The sequence below is a fragment of the Neophocaena asiaeorientalis genome, unplaced genomic scaffold, assembly GCF_003031525.2.
Source record: "Neophocaena asiaeorientalis asiaeorientalis breed wild unplaced genomic scaffold, Neophocaena_asiaeorientalis_V1.1 scaffold927, whole genome shotgun sequence".
NCBI classification, from domain to species: domain Eukaryota; kingdom Metazoa; phylum Chordata; class Mammalia; order Artiodactyla; family Phocoenidae; genus Neophocaena; species Neophocaena asiaeorientalis.
Window position 1 is genome coordinate 468,924 of NW_020174785.1, and position 17,443 is coordinate 486,366.

The following is a 17,443-nucleotide window of genomic DNA, read 5'->3' on the forward strand; positions in this document are numbered from 1 at the left end:
ATCTTTTTCATTTGTAAGAGAGGGTCGCTTCAGGACTTGGTAGAGCTCTGTCTTGTTTCCTGAACTCAGCAGCTGCGCAGCTACCCAGGGCCCCAGTGAGAGAGCCCGAACCTTAGGAGCAAACTGCTTGCCCTCAAGGACGCTGCTTCTCCAAACTACAGCCAAGCCGCTTGGAAAAACAGTACCAGTGACATTTTGCGTTTGCTCCGCAGCTCTCCCCTGTGTCACGATGGAAGAAGTGAGGAAGACCGCCGTCCAGATGCAGAGCCCTATCAAGACTGAATGGAATTCCCGCTGTGTCCTTTTCACCTATTTCCAAGGGGACATTAGCAGTGTAGTGGACGAACACTTCTCCAGAGCTCTGGGCAATGTCAAGAGCCCCCAGGGACTCAGCCCTTCCAGCCAGAGCGGAGATGTGATCCTGAGGAATGGTGAGCATGTCGGGAGAGTGGGGCTGGAATTACCTATCGGGCTATCACGGAAAGACCAGTTCTGATGCCCTCAGTGCTCTTAGACGTGTGTATATTTCCTGAAGGCACGTCACACTGTCTAGTGAGAAGCCACACCCTTTTCTCAGAAGTTTCACATGAAAATGGACACTGTTTAGGGAATTCCCTGATGGTCCAGTGGTAACGACTCTGTGCTTCCACTGCAGGGGGCATGGGTTCCATCCCTGGTTGGGGAACTAAGATCCCCGCGAGCCGTGTGGCATGGCCAAAAAACAAAAAGGACACTGTTTAATCAAATTGATATACCTATTCCCTTATGTCCTCAATTGTGTTAAGTGCTGAACTCACTACTCAGTGTACAGCAAGAGCGCCACAACTGTTTATTATTAGCACCATTGCCTGTACTATTATTATTACTACTACTTTTGTCTGACAGGTCAGGAACACCAAAGGACTTGTGATAAGAGCATGCGTGTCCCCCGCGTGTACACCCAGCCTCCTCTCAATTAATAGTGGGTGCTCTGGGGAGCAGGGCCAGGGCCAGAGGGAGGCAAATGAACTGTCTGGCGGCATCCCTCTCCCCACCCTTAACAGCATCAGGGGTGTCTATTGCACAAGCTCTTGGGTAATTTTTTTTTTTAATAATAAGCATTCTTTCTTTTCAAAACACATTTCAAGACAGCTGTGTCAAAAGGTGCCGCGCTCACGTGCTGAATGCCTCCAAGTGGGACCTCTACTTTCAGACGCCAACACCCTGGCTGGCCAGACTCTTTCAGTCTGGGCAGGGAGTGGGTGTATTAGCTGATATAGCTTTTCAGAATTTGCTTCTCTCCCAGAAATAACTTTTCCAGTCAGGTGACGTGATTTTCTCAGAGACTCTTGGGACTTCAGGAAACATGTGGAAGGGGGTGTAGCAGCAGCAGATCCTAAAGGAAACACTGGGCACCAGGGGCTGGGTGGACAGCGGGGAGGTGTGCTAACGGTGTGCTGAGCGCTTTAGAGCAGCGGCAGGAATGGCTGCTCTTGAGTCGTTTGGGGAATTGACATGCGGTAAGTGGGATTCACAGGATCTAACTGGCTCCTGGGAAGGGTCAAAACCGCAGGCTCTTCATGCCTAGACAAGTCTGCTCACTTTGGGTATTTGACTCTGGGTTAGTTCTGAACACTTTGGCTTGGATATATTACAATCCCTTCTTTGTCAGCGCCAGCAATTCATAGTCCCTCACTTCTTCTATCCTGCTTGCCTTGTAAACCCAACCTGAGATAAAACCAACTCTTGGCTTATTGTCACATCTCTTCGCTTCATTTTGCAGCAAGACTTATAACTGGTGTCCGTGGACTCTCCGTCCTCTTCCTCTCCTCTCCTGCTCTCTTGAATCCACTCCACTCTGTTTTTCATCCTCAACACTCCTTGAAACGACTCTTATCCAGGCTAGCCGGGGACCTCCACTTTCCAAAGCCAAATGTTCCTTCTCTGTCCTCATCTTAGCTGAGCCATCATCAGCAACGTTTGCTGCAGTCGATTGCTCTCTCTTGTAAATACCTCCTTCACTTGGATTCCATAACGTCACACCCTCATGCTTTTCCTCCTGGCTTCCTGGTTACCCTCCTGTCTCCTTTGCTGGATGTCCTCTCCTCTTCAACGCTTCAACTCCTAAACATTTGAGGGCCCCAGAACTCCGATCTCAGACAATTTCTCTCTCTACACTCACTCCCTAGGGGATCTCTTCCAGTCTCTTGGTGTTAAATACCATCTATATAAATACCGTCTATGTGCTGGGCAATCCCAAATGCGTATCTCTAGCCCAGACTGGATTTCAGACCTATCCACACAGCTGTCTACTTGATACCTTCATTTCACAGAGCTAATAGGAATCTCAAACCAAACAGGTCCCAGGCTGAACTCTTAGTTTCCCCGTCACCCTGCTCCGTCCATAAGTGGCAGCTGCATCCTTCCAATTAATTGGAGTCATATTTAACTGCTCTCTTTATCTTATATCCCACATCCAATCCTTCGAACAATTCTGTAAGTTCTACCTTCAAAATATATCCGAGCTCTGACCACGTGTCCTCACCTCCACTGCTGTCCCCTTGGTCTGCGAAGCCGTCTCCACACCCCCGCCCCGGAATTTTTTTTTTTTTTTTGTGGTACGCGGGCCTCTCACTGTTGTGGCCTCTCCCGTTGCGGACCACAGGCTCCGGACGCGCAGGCTCAGCGGCCATGGCTCACGGGCCTAGCCGCTCCGCGGCATGTGGGATCTTCCCGGACCGGGGCACAAACCCGTGTCCCCTGCATCGGCAGGCGGACTCTCAACCACTGCGCCACCAGGGAAGCCCCCCCGGAATTTTGCAGCAGCCTCCTCACCAGTCTCCCTGCTGCTGCCCTTGCCCCACTTCAGTCTATACCATTAAATTGAAAGTCGTACCATATGACTTTTCTGTTTGAAATCCTCCACTAGCTTCTTATCTCACTTGGAATCAAATCCAAGGTCTTTAATGAGGACCTCCCTGGCCTGGGCCCCTGTCATCTTTCTGCTCTCATATCTTGCCACTTCCCACCTCCCTCACTCCAGTGTAGCCTCCTTTCTCTTTGTAGAACTTGACAAGTACAGTTCTGCCTCAGGCCCTTTGCACTTCCTCTCCCCTCTTCCTGAAATGCTCTTTCCCCAGATAACGGCATGACTTCCCCTTACTTCATTCAAGTCTCCGTTGGAATGTCATCTTTTCAGACAGGCCTTCCCTGAACAATCTATTTAAAAAATAGAAGTCCCCACCCTGTCACTCTCTGTCTTACCCTGTTTTATTTCTCTTAGCATTTGTCACCATGTGGCATATTATATATTTATGTGTTTCTTAGCTCTTCCTACCCACTAGACTCTGAATTCTGTGGCAGCAGGGACTCAACCCGTTAACTGATGTTTTCCAAGTACCCAGCCTAATGTCTGACACATGGAAGGTGCTCAATAAATATTTCGTGAATGAATGAAATCGTGATTTGTAGAGCTCTTTTTTTAAAAAAAAATTTATTTATTTATTTATGGCTGCATCAGGTCTTCGTTGCGGTGCGTGGGTTTCTCATGGCGGTGGCTTCTCTTGTTGTGGAGCACGGGCTGTAGGTACGTGGGCTTCAGTAGTTGTGGCACATGGGCTCAGTAGTTGTGGCTCACGGACTCTAGGCGCAGGCTCAGTAGTTGTGGCTCGCAGGCTCCAGAGCACAGGCTCAGTAGTTGTAGCACACGGGCTTAGTTGCTCCACAGCATGTGGGATCTTCCCGGACCAGGGCTCGAACCTGTGTCCCGTGCATTGGCAGGCGGATTCTTAACCACTGCGCCACCAGGGAAGCCCCCTGAAGTTGTGACTTGGATCACAAGGTGTTGATTCTGTCAATTATGGAGTCACTGTAGAGAGATTCATTTGGTGTATGGCTTTAGAACCAGGCAGCCTGAGGCGGGGCCTGCTTCACCATTGATCAGCCATGTGATCTCAGGGCACAGCACTTCATCTCTCTGGGCCTCCGTTGCCTCATCTGTAAAACTGAGTATTATTGAACTAGAGAAGGAATCGATGAGATAACGCATGTCAAGGGGCACATAGTAAATGCCATGTAGGTGGTAGTTACTTTTGCGGTGGTGGTGTGAAGGCTTGACACGTGTTTCTGAATGGCTACAGTGGGTACGAGGGCCCACCTTCAAAACATCAGGATCAAAGCAGCAGGCCCCTCCCGTCAGCCCCCAAGTTGTCCAGGTGCTTCTGTTGGGTGGCTGCTGCCCTGTTTCTTATGCCTTCTGACTTTGCTGTGTATTCTGTGAAGCCCCTGCCCGCCAAGGGAACTTGGACATGGCCTTATATCTTGCCCAAGCCAGCCTTCCCAGGCCAAACAGAGAGGCGGCTTTCTTCTCCACCTACCTTCTGGGTTGTTGCATTTTCCGTGTGAGAGTCTCACAGATCCCGGGACTGTGAAGAATGTGTCTCCCTCGCAGCGCATGGTAGGGGCTAGGCCAATGTTAGTTCGTCTAGCTGCTTGAACAAATGAAGGAGAAAGTCTGTCTTCCTCAAGGCCTCTCTTATCGCAGTTAGGAGTCAAGTTTCTCATAAGCTCTGCTGCCTCCGGGGAGGGTCCCCTGAAAGAAGGCGGGTCCCCAGTTGTTCTCACTGGAAGTGTTACATGAGATGCACGTAGCTTCGAAAATAGTGGGAAATTCATTACTGACCCTTAGCATCCTCTCAGCCTCTTCAGGCCAGTCCCAGGTTGCCTGGCCCTACTGAGGCCTCAGCTAAGCCACACGGAGAACAGGCTTCCATTCATGGGCTCCCATGGCGGCCTCACCCACATTCTAAGGGTGCTCTGTCAGGCCAAATACGCAAAGCCCAAACACTGAGGCCCGTATGGCTAGGAAATGCCGTTGAACTTCCTGGCTGCTTTTCTCAAATCAAAGTTACTTTTTTATTTACTTAGGTATAATTTATACTGGCCCTACTTGTAGAAAAGAAAACACAAGCTGAAAGTATCTTTGAATTATCTCCCTTTTAGAAGGATGTTGGGGATTTTAGAGTAGGTAACTCGAGAAGCTTCAGAAGTTGCTATTTCTGGGGTCACGGTTCTGGTACACTACCACCCTGTATTCTTCCTATCCCAGCCTCGAGCCCAGCCCTAGGCCTGGCAACATGCTCAAGGGCTGCTGAGAAGAAGGTATACGTACAGCCTGAGCCCTCAGAGGTCTTTTATAGCCAGTCTCCTTCTCTTTCCCCCTCCAGAATCCAGTCGGGGTGGGGAAGAAACGCTGGGTTTCTTCCTTCCTTCCTTCCCTTTCTTTTTTATTTAAAAAAATTTTTTTAATTGAAGTATAGTTGATTTACAATGTTGTATTAGTTTGAGGTGTATAGCAAAGTGATTCAGTTATACATATATATGGATCTATTCTTTTTCAGATTCTTTTCCCTTATAGATTCTTACAAGATATTGAATATAGTTCATAGAGTTCCCTGTGCTATACAGTGGGACCTTGTTTTTTATCTGTTTTATATATGGAAGTGTGTATCTGTTAATCCCAAACTCCTAATTTATCCCTCCCCCCTTTTCCCCTCTGGTAACCATAAGTTTGTTTTCTAAGTCTGTGAGTCTGTTTCTGTTTTGTAAATAAGTTCATTTGTATCATTTTTTAGATTCTACATATAAGTGATAGCATATGATAGTTGTCTTTCTCTGACTTACTTCACTTAGTATTATAATCTCTAGGTCCATCCATGTTGCTGCAAATGGCATTATTTCGTTCTTTTTTATGGCTGAGTAATATTCCATTTGTGTGTGTGTGTGTGTGTATCTCATCTTCTTTATCCATTTCTCTGTCGATGCACATTTAGGTTGCTTCCGTGTCTTGGGTTTCTGTTTTAGTGTGAATATCTACATGAGGTATAGTCATGCTAGTTGTTTATGGCCCCTGTGAACCCTGATGACTTCGTGTCTTCCTTCCCAATGAGGGAGAGGACTCTGAACTAACTTACAGGGAGCCACACTGGGTGCCAGGTGCTGTGCTGTAACTGCATTCACTTCAGTCCTTTAAATCCACTACAATTGATAAGGGTCAAAGCTGTGTAAACAGAATCTATGGTGTTAGGAGACAGGAGAGGGGTTACATTTGGAGGGGTTTAGTGATGGGAAAGGGGGCTGAGGAAGGCTTCTGGAGTGACTGTCATACTCTGTTCCTTGATCTGGGTACTCATCACCCAGTTCGTGAAAAATTTTTCCCCCAGCTGCACATTTATACTTGTGCATTTTCCTACATGCGTGCTGTACTTCACAAAACCACTTTACAGTGGGTATTAATAGCCTCACTTTACAGAGGAGGAAACTGCAGCCCAGAGAGGGTAAGTGATGGGATGGGTCACACAGCCCAGTGAGTGATAGAGATTGAAGCCCAGGTCAGTCAGACTCCAGAATCAGTCTCTTGGCTATTCCATTATGTTGCCTTTGTAGACCCTGACGACACCCCAGCCAGAGAGTTAATGCCTATTAGGACTCTCACTAATCATGTTTATAATGACTAATATTTATTGAGCACTTCCTGTGTGCCAGACCCTTTGCTAGGGGCTGTCACGTGAATTATCTTACTGAATCTTCAGACCAACCTATTGGTTAATTCTCACCATGCCCATTTTCCTGTTAAGAAAACTGAGGCTCAGAGAGGCAAATGACTTGTCCAAGATTCCACAGCTAGTAAGGGGCAGCTGTTCACAACCAGATCATTTGATTCTAGATACTGAGCTCTTAGCTACTTTCAAATACTAGTACACTTTCTATGTTTAATCTCCTATTTTCAGTTGGGAAAGGGAACCTGGATAATCAGCAAAAGACTAGGTAACCCAGGCAGGAGGCCATGAAGGAGGGGGTGGGACTGAATAGGACTGGGTGCCCTGGAACAGGACTGTCCTCCATAAGCTGTCTCTGCCTCTGGTGTTATTTCAGCCATCGGCTAATACAAAGAATATCCTCTTTGTTTCTGGGATGAATGAATCAGAGACAAGTGCCACCAGCCAAGATGGTAGAGAGGGGAGAGTCAGTGTGTGCACATCGGGCAGGTCAAAGTTGGGACCTTCGTGGGGCAAGATATGTGTGTGTGTTCAGAGGGATCTCGGCTTCAACTTCATCATAAAACAGCATTTATATTAAAGGTGGAGACAGGGGACAAAGAAGGAGGAAAAGATGGGCGGAAGGTAATCGGGCAATTATTTCACAGCTGTGACAGGTTCACTGAGTCAAGTGCGTTCATAAATTTTTACTTAACTAAATTTTTCTAATCACAAAAATAATGTGTCAAGTTTTGAAACTTTAGAAAACACAGAAGCATTCAGGACACAAAACCACATGTGCATCTATGTGCACATACTAAGTTTTACAACCTAACATCATTTTGCACATCATGGCTTGTAACTTGGTTTTTTAACCGACAATAAGCCGTATGTATCTTTATTGCCATTACATGTTCTACTACAACATCATTTTATGGCTCAAGACTATCCTTTTTATAGATGTACCAAATCTATTAAAATTTTCAGACATTTAGATTGTTGCCAGTCTTTGGCTATATGTAAATATCACATCGAATATCCTTGTAGCTCAATTTTTGCAGGCATCATTGCTTATATTCTTAAAATAAATTGCTGTAAGTAGAATGACTGCATCAGAGTCCACTCAAATTTGGGGGTTTCGATAGCTACTGACAAATTGCTCCCAGAAATGTTACGCCCATCTGCCCCCCGTCCAGCCACGGGAGTGTGTGAGAGCGCAGGCTCGCTGCATTCTTGCAATTATGGGAGACAGAACCAGTGAATGAAGTCTGAGGCTGAGATTCAGCCAAGCTATTCAGTCCCACCCCCTCCTTCATGGCCTCCTGCCTGGGTTACCTAGTCTTTTGCTGATTATCCAGGTTCCCTTTCCCAACTGAAAATAGGAGATTAAACATAGAGAGTGTACTAGTATTTGAAAGTAGCTAAGAGCTCAGTATCTAGAATCAAATGATCTGGTTGTGAACAGCTGCCCCTTACTAGCTGTGGAATCTTGGACAAGTCATTTGCCTCTCTGAGCCTCAGTTTTCTTAACAGGAAAATGGGCATGGTGAGAATTAACCAATAGGTTGGTCTGAAGATTCAGTAAGATAAGTCACGTGACAGCCCCTAGCAAAGGGTCTGGCACACAGGAAGTGCTCAATAAATATTAGTCATTATAAGCATGATTAGTGGCTGGCTGAGTACCTGCTAGCTATGTGTGACCTTAGGCGAGTTCGTTTAACCACTATTTTCTCATCTGGGTTCCTGTGAAGCTCACGGGAGATGCATCCAGAATGCTAGACAAAGAGCCTGGCCCATAGTAAGTGCGCAGTAAACAAAAGCTCTTCTAGAGGTACAGTTGTTCCTGCCCACCTCTGATGGATTATTTCTGGGAATGTACACACCAAGCCAAGGCTTCTGAAATCTCTCTCATAGCCAATACCTACTCCATCCTCCACGTCAGCCCTGAAGCGCTGCGGCTGCCACTGCTTCCCAGACGCCTTGGCTCTGTCCTTTCCTGCCCTCCCTTCTGTGCTGACTGAGGGCAAGGAGGCTCCTCAGGCCTCATGCATTACCAATTTGCTTTTTCCTGGTTGATTCTGTGGAGTGTTGCAGACCAGGGGAGAAACCCGTGAATGTGAGCCTACACTGCGTTTCTAAACCAAAATAATACTAATAGTAACCACAGCAACAGCTCTCACTTCTTGAGTGCCTACTAGGTCCCGGGCACCGTGCCAAACGCCTTACATGGATTGTCCCCTTCCATCTCACAACAGCCCTAAGAGGCTCCGAGACGGGAGGGGACAAGCTCGGTGTCACACACGTAGGAGGTGGCAGAGCTGGGATTGGACTCCCAGCCTGTATGGCCTCAAAGTCTGTGCTCTTAGACCCTCTGTGTGCTGCTCTCGTCCACAGAGAAGGATTTAGTGGGGACTGTGAGTGTGCGTGTGTGTGTGTGTGTGTGTGCCAGCATGCCTGTGCACGTGTGAGGGCACACGTGGGCGTGCCCTCATTACAGTAACGTTTAGTCAGGGCCCACTCTGTGCCAGGCACTGTGCAAGTTCCTGAGTATGTGATGGTGAACAGAAGAGAAGGGATCTCAGTTCTCTTAGAGCTTACCGGCTGGTGGGGAGGACCAATAGGGAAGGAGGGCAGGAGGGAATGGAATCACGTTAGGCTTATGCCACGGAGGGTAAGCAGGGCATAGTCACAGAGAGTAGCAGGCTAACACCCTGGACATTGGCAGCTGAGGGAGAGCCTCTCTGAGGGGGTGACATTGAAGTTGGTGTGTCCAGAAACTAGTCTGGAACAGGGAGACGGGACCACCATGCAAGGATAGAGTGGAGGGAGCGTCCTCTGGGGTGGAAGCAAACTCTGATGCCTGAAGGTGCTTTCTAGAAGGTTCTGGGGTTCTCAGCAGTGTCTATGGGTGGCATGGGTGGTGCCTCTGGGTTTGCTTAGGACGCCAGAGAATAGCTAGCTATTTTCACCCTAAAAGGGCAGGGTGGGAAATGGAGACTTGCGCTCTCTGAACAGGACCTGGTCTTAGGACCAGAGGCCTCAGGAATGCTAGAGGCATGGATGGGACTAAGAGGCTAGGGCTACATGTTCAGAGTTGGAGTAGAGGGGATGGAAGCCTTTTGTATTCCTACTGAAAGAAAAATCCAGCCTGGGAGGGAGGGGGAGGGGCAAAATAGGAGAAAGGGATTAAGAGGTACAAGCTACTAGGTACAAAATAAATAAGTTACAAGGATGTAATGTACAGCTCAGGGACTATAGGCGATATTTTATAGTAACTTTGTATGAAGTATAATCTCTAAAAATACACCTGAAACTAAAATAATATTGTAAGCCAATTTTACTTTAATTTTTAAAAAAAGACTAAAGCCGCATCCACTTCAAGACATCACAAGATAGGAGGTGGTTAACATTTCACAAACACTGCCTAGCATCACCTTGAAGGAAAAAAAAAGAATGAGAAAAATCCAGCCTTCCCTAAGTGTCCCCAAAGAGCTCCTTGCCCGCTCTCCATTCATTAGTGTAGGTTGGGGTTTGAGAAGGCAGCAGTCTCTTCCCTAGGGCTCCCTCTCATCTCCCAAGTAACTAAGAGGGGGATCTTGGGTAAGGAAGTGTCACCAGGGCCACTTCTAGCGGTGGCAACCGGGAGCCACTCCAGCGGTCCCCAGGATAGATGGCCGTGGTTGTTGGAAGCTGTTGGCCCAAGCAGCCTGGGAAAGAGGCCCACCAAAATCTAGGGTCTCTGCTCCACGGGACACCGCACCCAAACCTGCTCTGGCCAGGGGCTTTCCCAAGGCGCCCACCGTTGGGTTGCTGTGAATTCGGGATTGGGCCACACACTCCCAGCCAAACTGCTCTGGTGCACTCAGTGACCAAGTGTGACCTTGGCCAAAGGCACGCCACCCACTCCCCTTAACGTTTCACTCAGAGAATTCTGGAAGGGAAGCAGTCTTTTAAAATACTCAAAACACGCTGGGGCCTTGCCTTCCACTTTTCAAGCGTTCAAAACCTAGGTCCTATGTATGAGATCTGTAAAGCCAGTTCAGTTGGAAACTGCCCAGTTATCAGAGGCTACACATTGTTTTCTCATTTGTGCTTAGGACATGTTCTGTACCCTCATTCAATATGAAGCACAGTGATTAGCCTAAGTCAGCTTAATCACTCTGTCTGTGCGACACAGTGCCCTGAATTGCTACTAGCCCGCAGAAAACAGTTTTCAAAAGTAACATCCATCCCCAGGAACAAATCTTCATATGTTTCCTTGCCCTTGGCTTCATTAAAAGTAGCCACCCATCGCCCATCTCTCGTGAACGATGGGAAAAGTTGGGCAGAGTATCTGTGCCGTGTAGGTTAGGGCTTGTTTTGCTGCGGTGGTGGGTGGGACACTCCAGTCTCACTGGGCTGACCTCTCAGACAAAATCCAGGCAAATCGAACATTCAGGGGCACTGGGACAGGTGCAGGAGGAGGGGGAGGGGGCCTGACAGCCACACCCACGCGCCCCCTGCATTATCTTGGACAGATAAGAACCTCCAGGCTTTAAGCGCCATCTGCCAGAGTTCGCTCTCTCCCTCCGCCCCTCCTCCTGAGTGGGTGTTGAGAATGGGGAAAACACCCGTCCACGTCACGGGCTGCCCGAGACTCTTCGAGAACTCTGATTCAGCAGCTGTTAGAGGCGCAGTTTGAACAGTGTCTCTGAGACCAAAGGAGACTCCATCCCCACTAGCTTGTCCACAAGAACTTTGCAAGAAGAAACTTGAGTTGCTGCTTGACCTTGAGCTTTCGCTTTCGCAGGAAGAGGTTCAAGCCACCACTTCCCTACCCATCACTGATCCCTCCAGCTCAGATCCCTACTTGGCTAAACTGCCTGGCTAACTTGGTCCAGTCTGTTAACATCCCCATGCCCCAGACCTCTCTTGAAAGTGGGGTTTCAATCCCTAGAGTTGTGTGATGCAAGCAAGTATTAAACCCTTTGTAAAGTTCTGTGGAGTCCTCCTATTCGGTGTGTTCCAAGCACCAGCTGTAAAATAAAGCCAAACAACGGCAACAAACAAACACCAATCACCTTTAACCAAGTAATTCTACTTCTAGAAAAGTTTCCTTGAGGGGCTAGTTGGACAAGGGATGTACTGCCGTATGATGGGAAACCTGCAGCCATTTAAAAAGCTGGCGTTGGCTCTATTCTTTGCTATGGGAGGATGTTTGCGATATTTTAATAATGCAAAAGCAACCTTGAAAACAATATGTGATGTGAAAACAGTGCATACATGAATAGAAACAAATCTTAGAAAGAAGTACACCTAAAGGTAGACAATGCCAGTCTCTGGATACTATGCTTAGAGTGATTTTTTTTTTACAATTAAAAAATAGTATATATTAACCAGAAATAAATTAAGCTAATTCCATTTTGAAAACAATACATAAACGTGTCTTCTAAATCTTTCCTTCCCAGATAGTGGCATGCCTCCAAATCAGTGGCGTTTCTCTTCTCAGTGGACAAAGCCACAGCCGGAAGTATCTTTTGCAAATGGTGCCGCCAGCTGCAGCTTGAGTGGATCTGGTCCCATGGCTATGGATCAGTATCCAGTGTCCCTGACCGGGAGCCCTTCCATTCAGCCTGGCGAGCTGAGGCATTTCTCCTCCCTCGCCAGCTCCAGCTTCCCAGAGCTTGGCTACCCTCATGCCTTTTCCACTGGGCACTCAGTTCCAGAGACCCAGCCTGATGGGAAGTATGAGCCCCTCCTAAGTCTCCTCCAGCCAGAGAGATGCCTAACCCATCCTCAGGAATCTGCCTCGTGGGAGGATGGCAACTCTGCCCAGACGGCCGGAAGCATGGGATTGCTCTTCAACCTGCCTTCCGGCTCAGCCCACTGTAAGGAAATGCCTCCAGATACTTGGAGGATTGCCTCTGATTGGTTGTGGTTGAGAGTGAGTTGGCGTGAGATGGGATGTGAAGACTACTTGCTGCCACTCCAGCTACGGGGCTTCTGAGGGATAGAATGTTTTGCTTCAGTTCCATCTGTCTTCACTAGGCTGTGTCGATAGTCACTGTTCAACGACTAAAGGGTTGCATAGATAGCCAGACAGATGCACTTGGCCCAGTATTCACCCTGGTCTGCTGACTTGGACTTACCCTAGAAAAATGGGCTGCTGCCTAAAATCTTAGGGTCCTGCATTCACAGGGATATACCTACAGGCTCGAAACTCTATCCTCCAAACAGGTTGGCAACTTGCAATAATGCCAGACCCCTAGGCAAGAACAAGGGCCATCTATACCATCCATCTGCTCCACGCATTAAAATTCAAAGTGACTGTGGAGGCAGCCCCCTTGCTGCCTAGAGAGCGTCACGGTGCCTGACTGTCTGGGGCTTCTGCTCCCAGACCCACACCCCTCCACAAACGAAAGCATCCTTAAGGCTCATTCACCATTTCATTCACTCACTCACCCGACAGATATTTAATCCTCTGGCTTTCTGTACCCTAGATGAATTTTCTTTCCAGCTCCCTGGTCCATACGTATCTGGTTCTAGTGTTCCATGCCTGAAAGAAATTGCTAGAAGCTGCTTTTACTTCCGAACCAAGTATGTATATTACACAAAGGGCCTGTTCAGTCTAGCCCTACCCAGGTCAGGTGCTGTGCTCCATCCTAATGTCGAAAACCAATTTCCCATTAAAATGCCACTCCATCATTCCCACAGTTTGATTAGGAATGTACCTAAAGAGTAAATCATAAAAATGTCATGCTTGGGAAACCTATGAGAATTCCCACCCTAGTCCTCTTTTTCAAAAATCTGCTCCTGCTGGATTCAGAGGGACAGATGAGGCCAACTGTGTATATATGCTTGTTTACACACACAGCAGAGCCCTGTCTCAACAGATGGTTAGAACACAGATGGCTCAAATCATCACCTCCCAAACATAACAAGCCCGTGCAGTTCAAATCCAATTCAGCAAAGATTTAGTGAGCATCTACTATATGCCAGGCAAATCATGGCAAAGCCACCATGCAGGCATTATCCAATTCCTGAAAGTTCTAGACACATTCTCAAATGTTGAGCGCTAAAGTCTCGACTGCTACCGACTCTTCAGACTCTCCTACTAATGCAGATATCTGTCGGATTAATTGGTGACCAATGGTCCAGGATCTGTTAAGGAAGTCAGTGACCCTTGATCAGAAACATTGCCTGTAACATGGGAACAAAACCCACAGGGCCTTCAAAACAGAAGCTTCTCTGTTTTTGTAGCAACTGATAAAATGTCAGGTGTCTATAAATTGAGGACGAGGCAATTTGGGGTTCCCTGGGGGGCTTCTGGGCACTTTCTAACCCAGTCCCCAATTTCATTCCCAATCATGTTTTCTATTTTCCTAGGTAAGAAAATCTATTTCCCCCCTGATGGTGGACCTGCCAGTTCCAGCCTTGAAGTTGAAAGTAAGTATCTGCTTCTGCCTTTGATAGCATGTCTCTGTATCCTGAGAACAAGCTTGTAGCATAAAAACCAGGATCTCGGGGCTTCCCTGGTGGCGCAGTGGTTGAGAGTCCACCTGCAGATGCAGGGGACGCAGGTTCGTGTCCCGGTCCGGGAAGATCCCACATGCCGTGGAGCGGCTATGTTCTTTACAAATGTAGCAATTTCTCATGGAAAACTGCCCTCCTGAGGGAACATAATAGACTTCACGGTTCCCCAGTGAAGAGGGAAGGTGCTAACTAGCCGTGTGGCTCCAAGTACATCATTATAGTAACTGCTTCCCTTTAAGGAATAAAGAGCTGGTATTACAGCCTTAAAATTCCCTTTTAATTTCATCCCTAGAATAGGTTTCATTTTGGTCTCAAGGAGCCCGTGCACTTGGTATCTTGTAAAATGTTTTGCCCATTTTCTAATTTGGCTATAAAAGCAGCTCTATTGAGTTCTTTGAGCTGGATTTAAGTGAGATAACCAAGGTGATGCGGGAAAATGAACAAATTCATGAGGCTTACCCTGCTCTTTCCCGGATGCTCAGTTTTCAGCCTAGAACATAGGGCCACCCCGGGACTCTGCAGTCAGAGAAAATGCCGCCTGATACCAAAGGCTAGGAGTCTGTCTGGGCCCACGCTCAATTTGAAAGTGATGCCAAATGAGGACAGTCTCAGGGGTTGACATGAGGATTTTCATGACCTGGTGTCGAATCCAGCTTCATTACTTACTAGCTTTAGGAACTTAGCCACGTTTCTTCACCTGTCCATACCTCAGTGGCTTCATTTATAAAATGATGATTAAAATAATGCCCACCTCATCAGGCTTCTGTGAGGATTAATTGAAATAATATATGTAAATGCTTAGAATTTACATTCTAATGGAAATTAGCTCCAGTGAGCCCGGCACAACATAAGTGCCTTTTGGGAGGACATCCTGTGTGCCTTCAGCTGTTCTCGTGCTGTGTGTTTGAGAGGCATCAAGGGAAGAGCTGCCACCACGGCCCCAGATCTCAGGCACTTTACAGTTTGGTGTGGAGTGGGGGTGAGCACGATATATAGGCCTCCCTAGGATGTCCGGGCTTTGAGGGCCGAAGCTTTGAGGGGTGAACCGCCCCATCCTTAGCACCTGCGGCAGTGCCTGGCACAGAGGGCAGTACATATGTGTCAGATGAATGAGTGCACAGATGCTGGAAACAGTAAAAGAACATCGAAAAAGGAAATGGTAAAAATCTATCTGCCGACAGAGTACAAATTAATTTTGTTTGACACCATTTTGTAAAACAGAAACAAGCAAGCCGCAAATCACCCTCAGGGAGGAATTGGCGGTGCCCAGGTGAGGAGGTAGATTTAAGGTAGCACGGCTTTGTCAGCCTTCCTGGAAGTCTCTGCCTGAGGGGATGAGCTCTGCTGGCCTTCTAATGAATATCAGGGTTATCAAGTCTCCTAAGTACTTGTTAAGAGTTTATACATTTAAAAATTATAAGCCTTAGAATTACTAAAAACTTGATGATTTCCATTGTTCACAGGCCCAAATTAACAGCAACACCACCTGTGGGTGATGGCTGTGAGCCAGATCCCACACACTGCATCCCGCTCGGTCCCCACAACGACCTTGTGATACGTGTATGAGGACATCCTAGGTGCCTTATACGAGAGGTAGCCAGTAAATAGGGATTGACTGACTGAAGGAAGGAATGAATGTGCCCATTTTATAGATGAGGGGACTGAGTCTCAAACAGGTGAAAGGACTTACTCGCCTTAAGATCACACAGCAGCAGGCAGCAGAGGTATTCTCTCTCTGCTCTTGCCGTGTCCTACAATGATCAGCATCGAAAATTACACGAAACATAAATCATCAAAACAATTCCAACTTAAATCAAGTGTACAACAGTGAAGATTAGCAACTGGTACGGTTGTTTCACTGTATATGGGTTCACTGTCCATCTGTGGCCAGGACACCATCCTGGAATAAGAGAAGTGGACGCAGGAGACTTGGAAAGCATGCAAAGGAGCAGTATTACCTTGAGAAAGGGCCAAGGGGATGAGCCTTCCATGCGGAGAGTAGTTGACAGGAGGTGGGGAATGGGTACCTGGCTATGCCAATAGCCCCCATCCCCATTGGCTAAGCTGCAGCTGTGGCTTTGGGCAGAGGAGGCAGCAGGGCGTGGGGACGGGGAAGTGGGGTGACTCCCTAGGTGGATAAAAGGACCAGGAAACCCCTTCAAAGCCCATGCTCTTAAGAGAGCACACTGCCAGTTTCCCCATCTTGCCTGATGCTGAGAACCAAAGGGGAGCTCGTGAAATGCCCAGATTCTGTGCCATCACTTCCTGGTTGGTAGCTTTGGCGTGGGACTTGGTCGCCTCTTTATATGTTTGATTCTTGATATATTTTATATTAACCTGATTTGGGGGGGGCTTGGTTTTTTGGGGTGTTTTTTGTTTTTGCCCACGCGGCTTGTGGGATCTTAGTTCCCCGACCAGGGATTAAACCCAGGCCCTGGCAGTGAAAGCACTGAGTCCTAACCACTGGACCACCAGGGAATTCCCATATATTAACCTGATTTTGAAGTGAGCCGGATGGACCTTTCAGGAAGGATTTTGGTAGTTCTGAAAGATTTCCTCTGTGAGACTCCAGATAAATATTTGTCAAAGGAAGGAAGGAAGGCCGAGTCCCTTCCTTACCCTCCAATATGGCCTAGTCCCCTCATGCAGGTGTCCCACACCCATGAGGCAGAGACCTTGTGGAGAGAAGAGCGATCTGCTGGAAGGGTAGTTAGTTGGAGAGACCTTTCTGGAGGGGACTCCCCAAAACTGCAGTGCCGAAATTTTTAGTGAATTTGATTTTTTTAATCTGTACAAATAGACACTGATTCCTTGTACATTTCTTCAGTTTTTACAGGTAATAATAATATTGACATTGCTATTTGTCAGACACGGTGCCCTTTTATTTACATATATAAATCCAATAGTGTATAAAACTGTCTTTGCCCCTGCTCCCCAGAGAGTTAATAGTCTAGTGGGGAAGGTAGACTCCACCAAAAAAACAATAAAGAAGACAAAACAAAATATTTGCAAGTTATGGTAAGTATGAAGGAAGCATACCAAGTGTTGAAATAGAGAAAGATGGAGGCCAACTTTGGATAAAGTGGTCAAGGGAGGCTTCTGTGTGGAAGTGATGTGCAAGCAGGGACCTGAATGAAGTGAGGGATGAAGTGAGCTTTAGGAAGAGCTGGAGTGGAGATGGAGGCAGCTGCCCTGCCCAGGCCCGGAAGTGAGTGAGGTCGACTGGGGCCGGGTGACACAGGGCCTTCTGGGTCATGGTGGGAGGTTGGATTTTCTCTTCCAAGTGACTCAGTGAGCCATGGAAGGGTTTGAAGTGTGAGCCAATTTGCATTTATTTAAAGTATTTTTACAAATTTTATTTATTTATTTTTGGCTGCACTGGGTCTTCATTGCTGCGCTCTGGCTTTCTCTAGTTG

At 47.4% G+C, this 17,443-nt stretch overlaps 1 protein-coding gene across 1 annotated transcript in view; it reads left to right on the top strand.

The window, feature by feature from the left end:
- VGLL1 (vestigial like family member 1) overlaps positions 1-17,443 on the top strand; it is a 26,921-nt gene that overhangs the window by 5,148 nt on the left and 4,330 nt on the right. The window contains exons 2-4 of the mRNA XM_024760094.1: positions 213-431; positions 11,963-12,382; positions 13,881-13,940. Coding sequence (XP_024615862.1) covers positions 230-431; positions 11,963-12,382; positions 13,881-13,940 — 682 coding nt within the window. The 5' untranslated portion in view covers positions 213-229. The remainder of the gene's footprint in view (positions 1-212; positions 432-11,962; positions 12,383-13,880; positions 13,941-17,443) is intronic.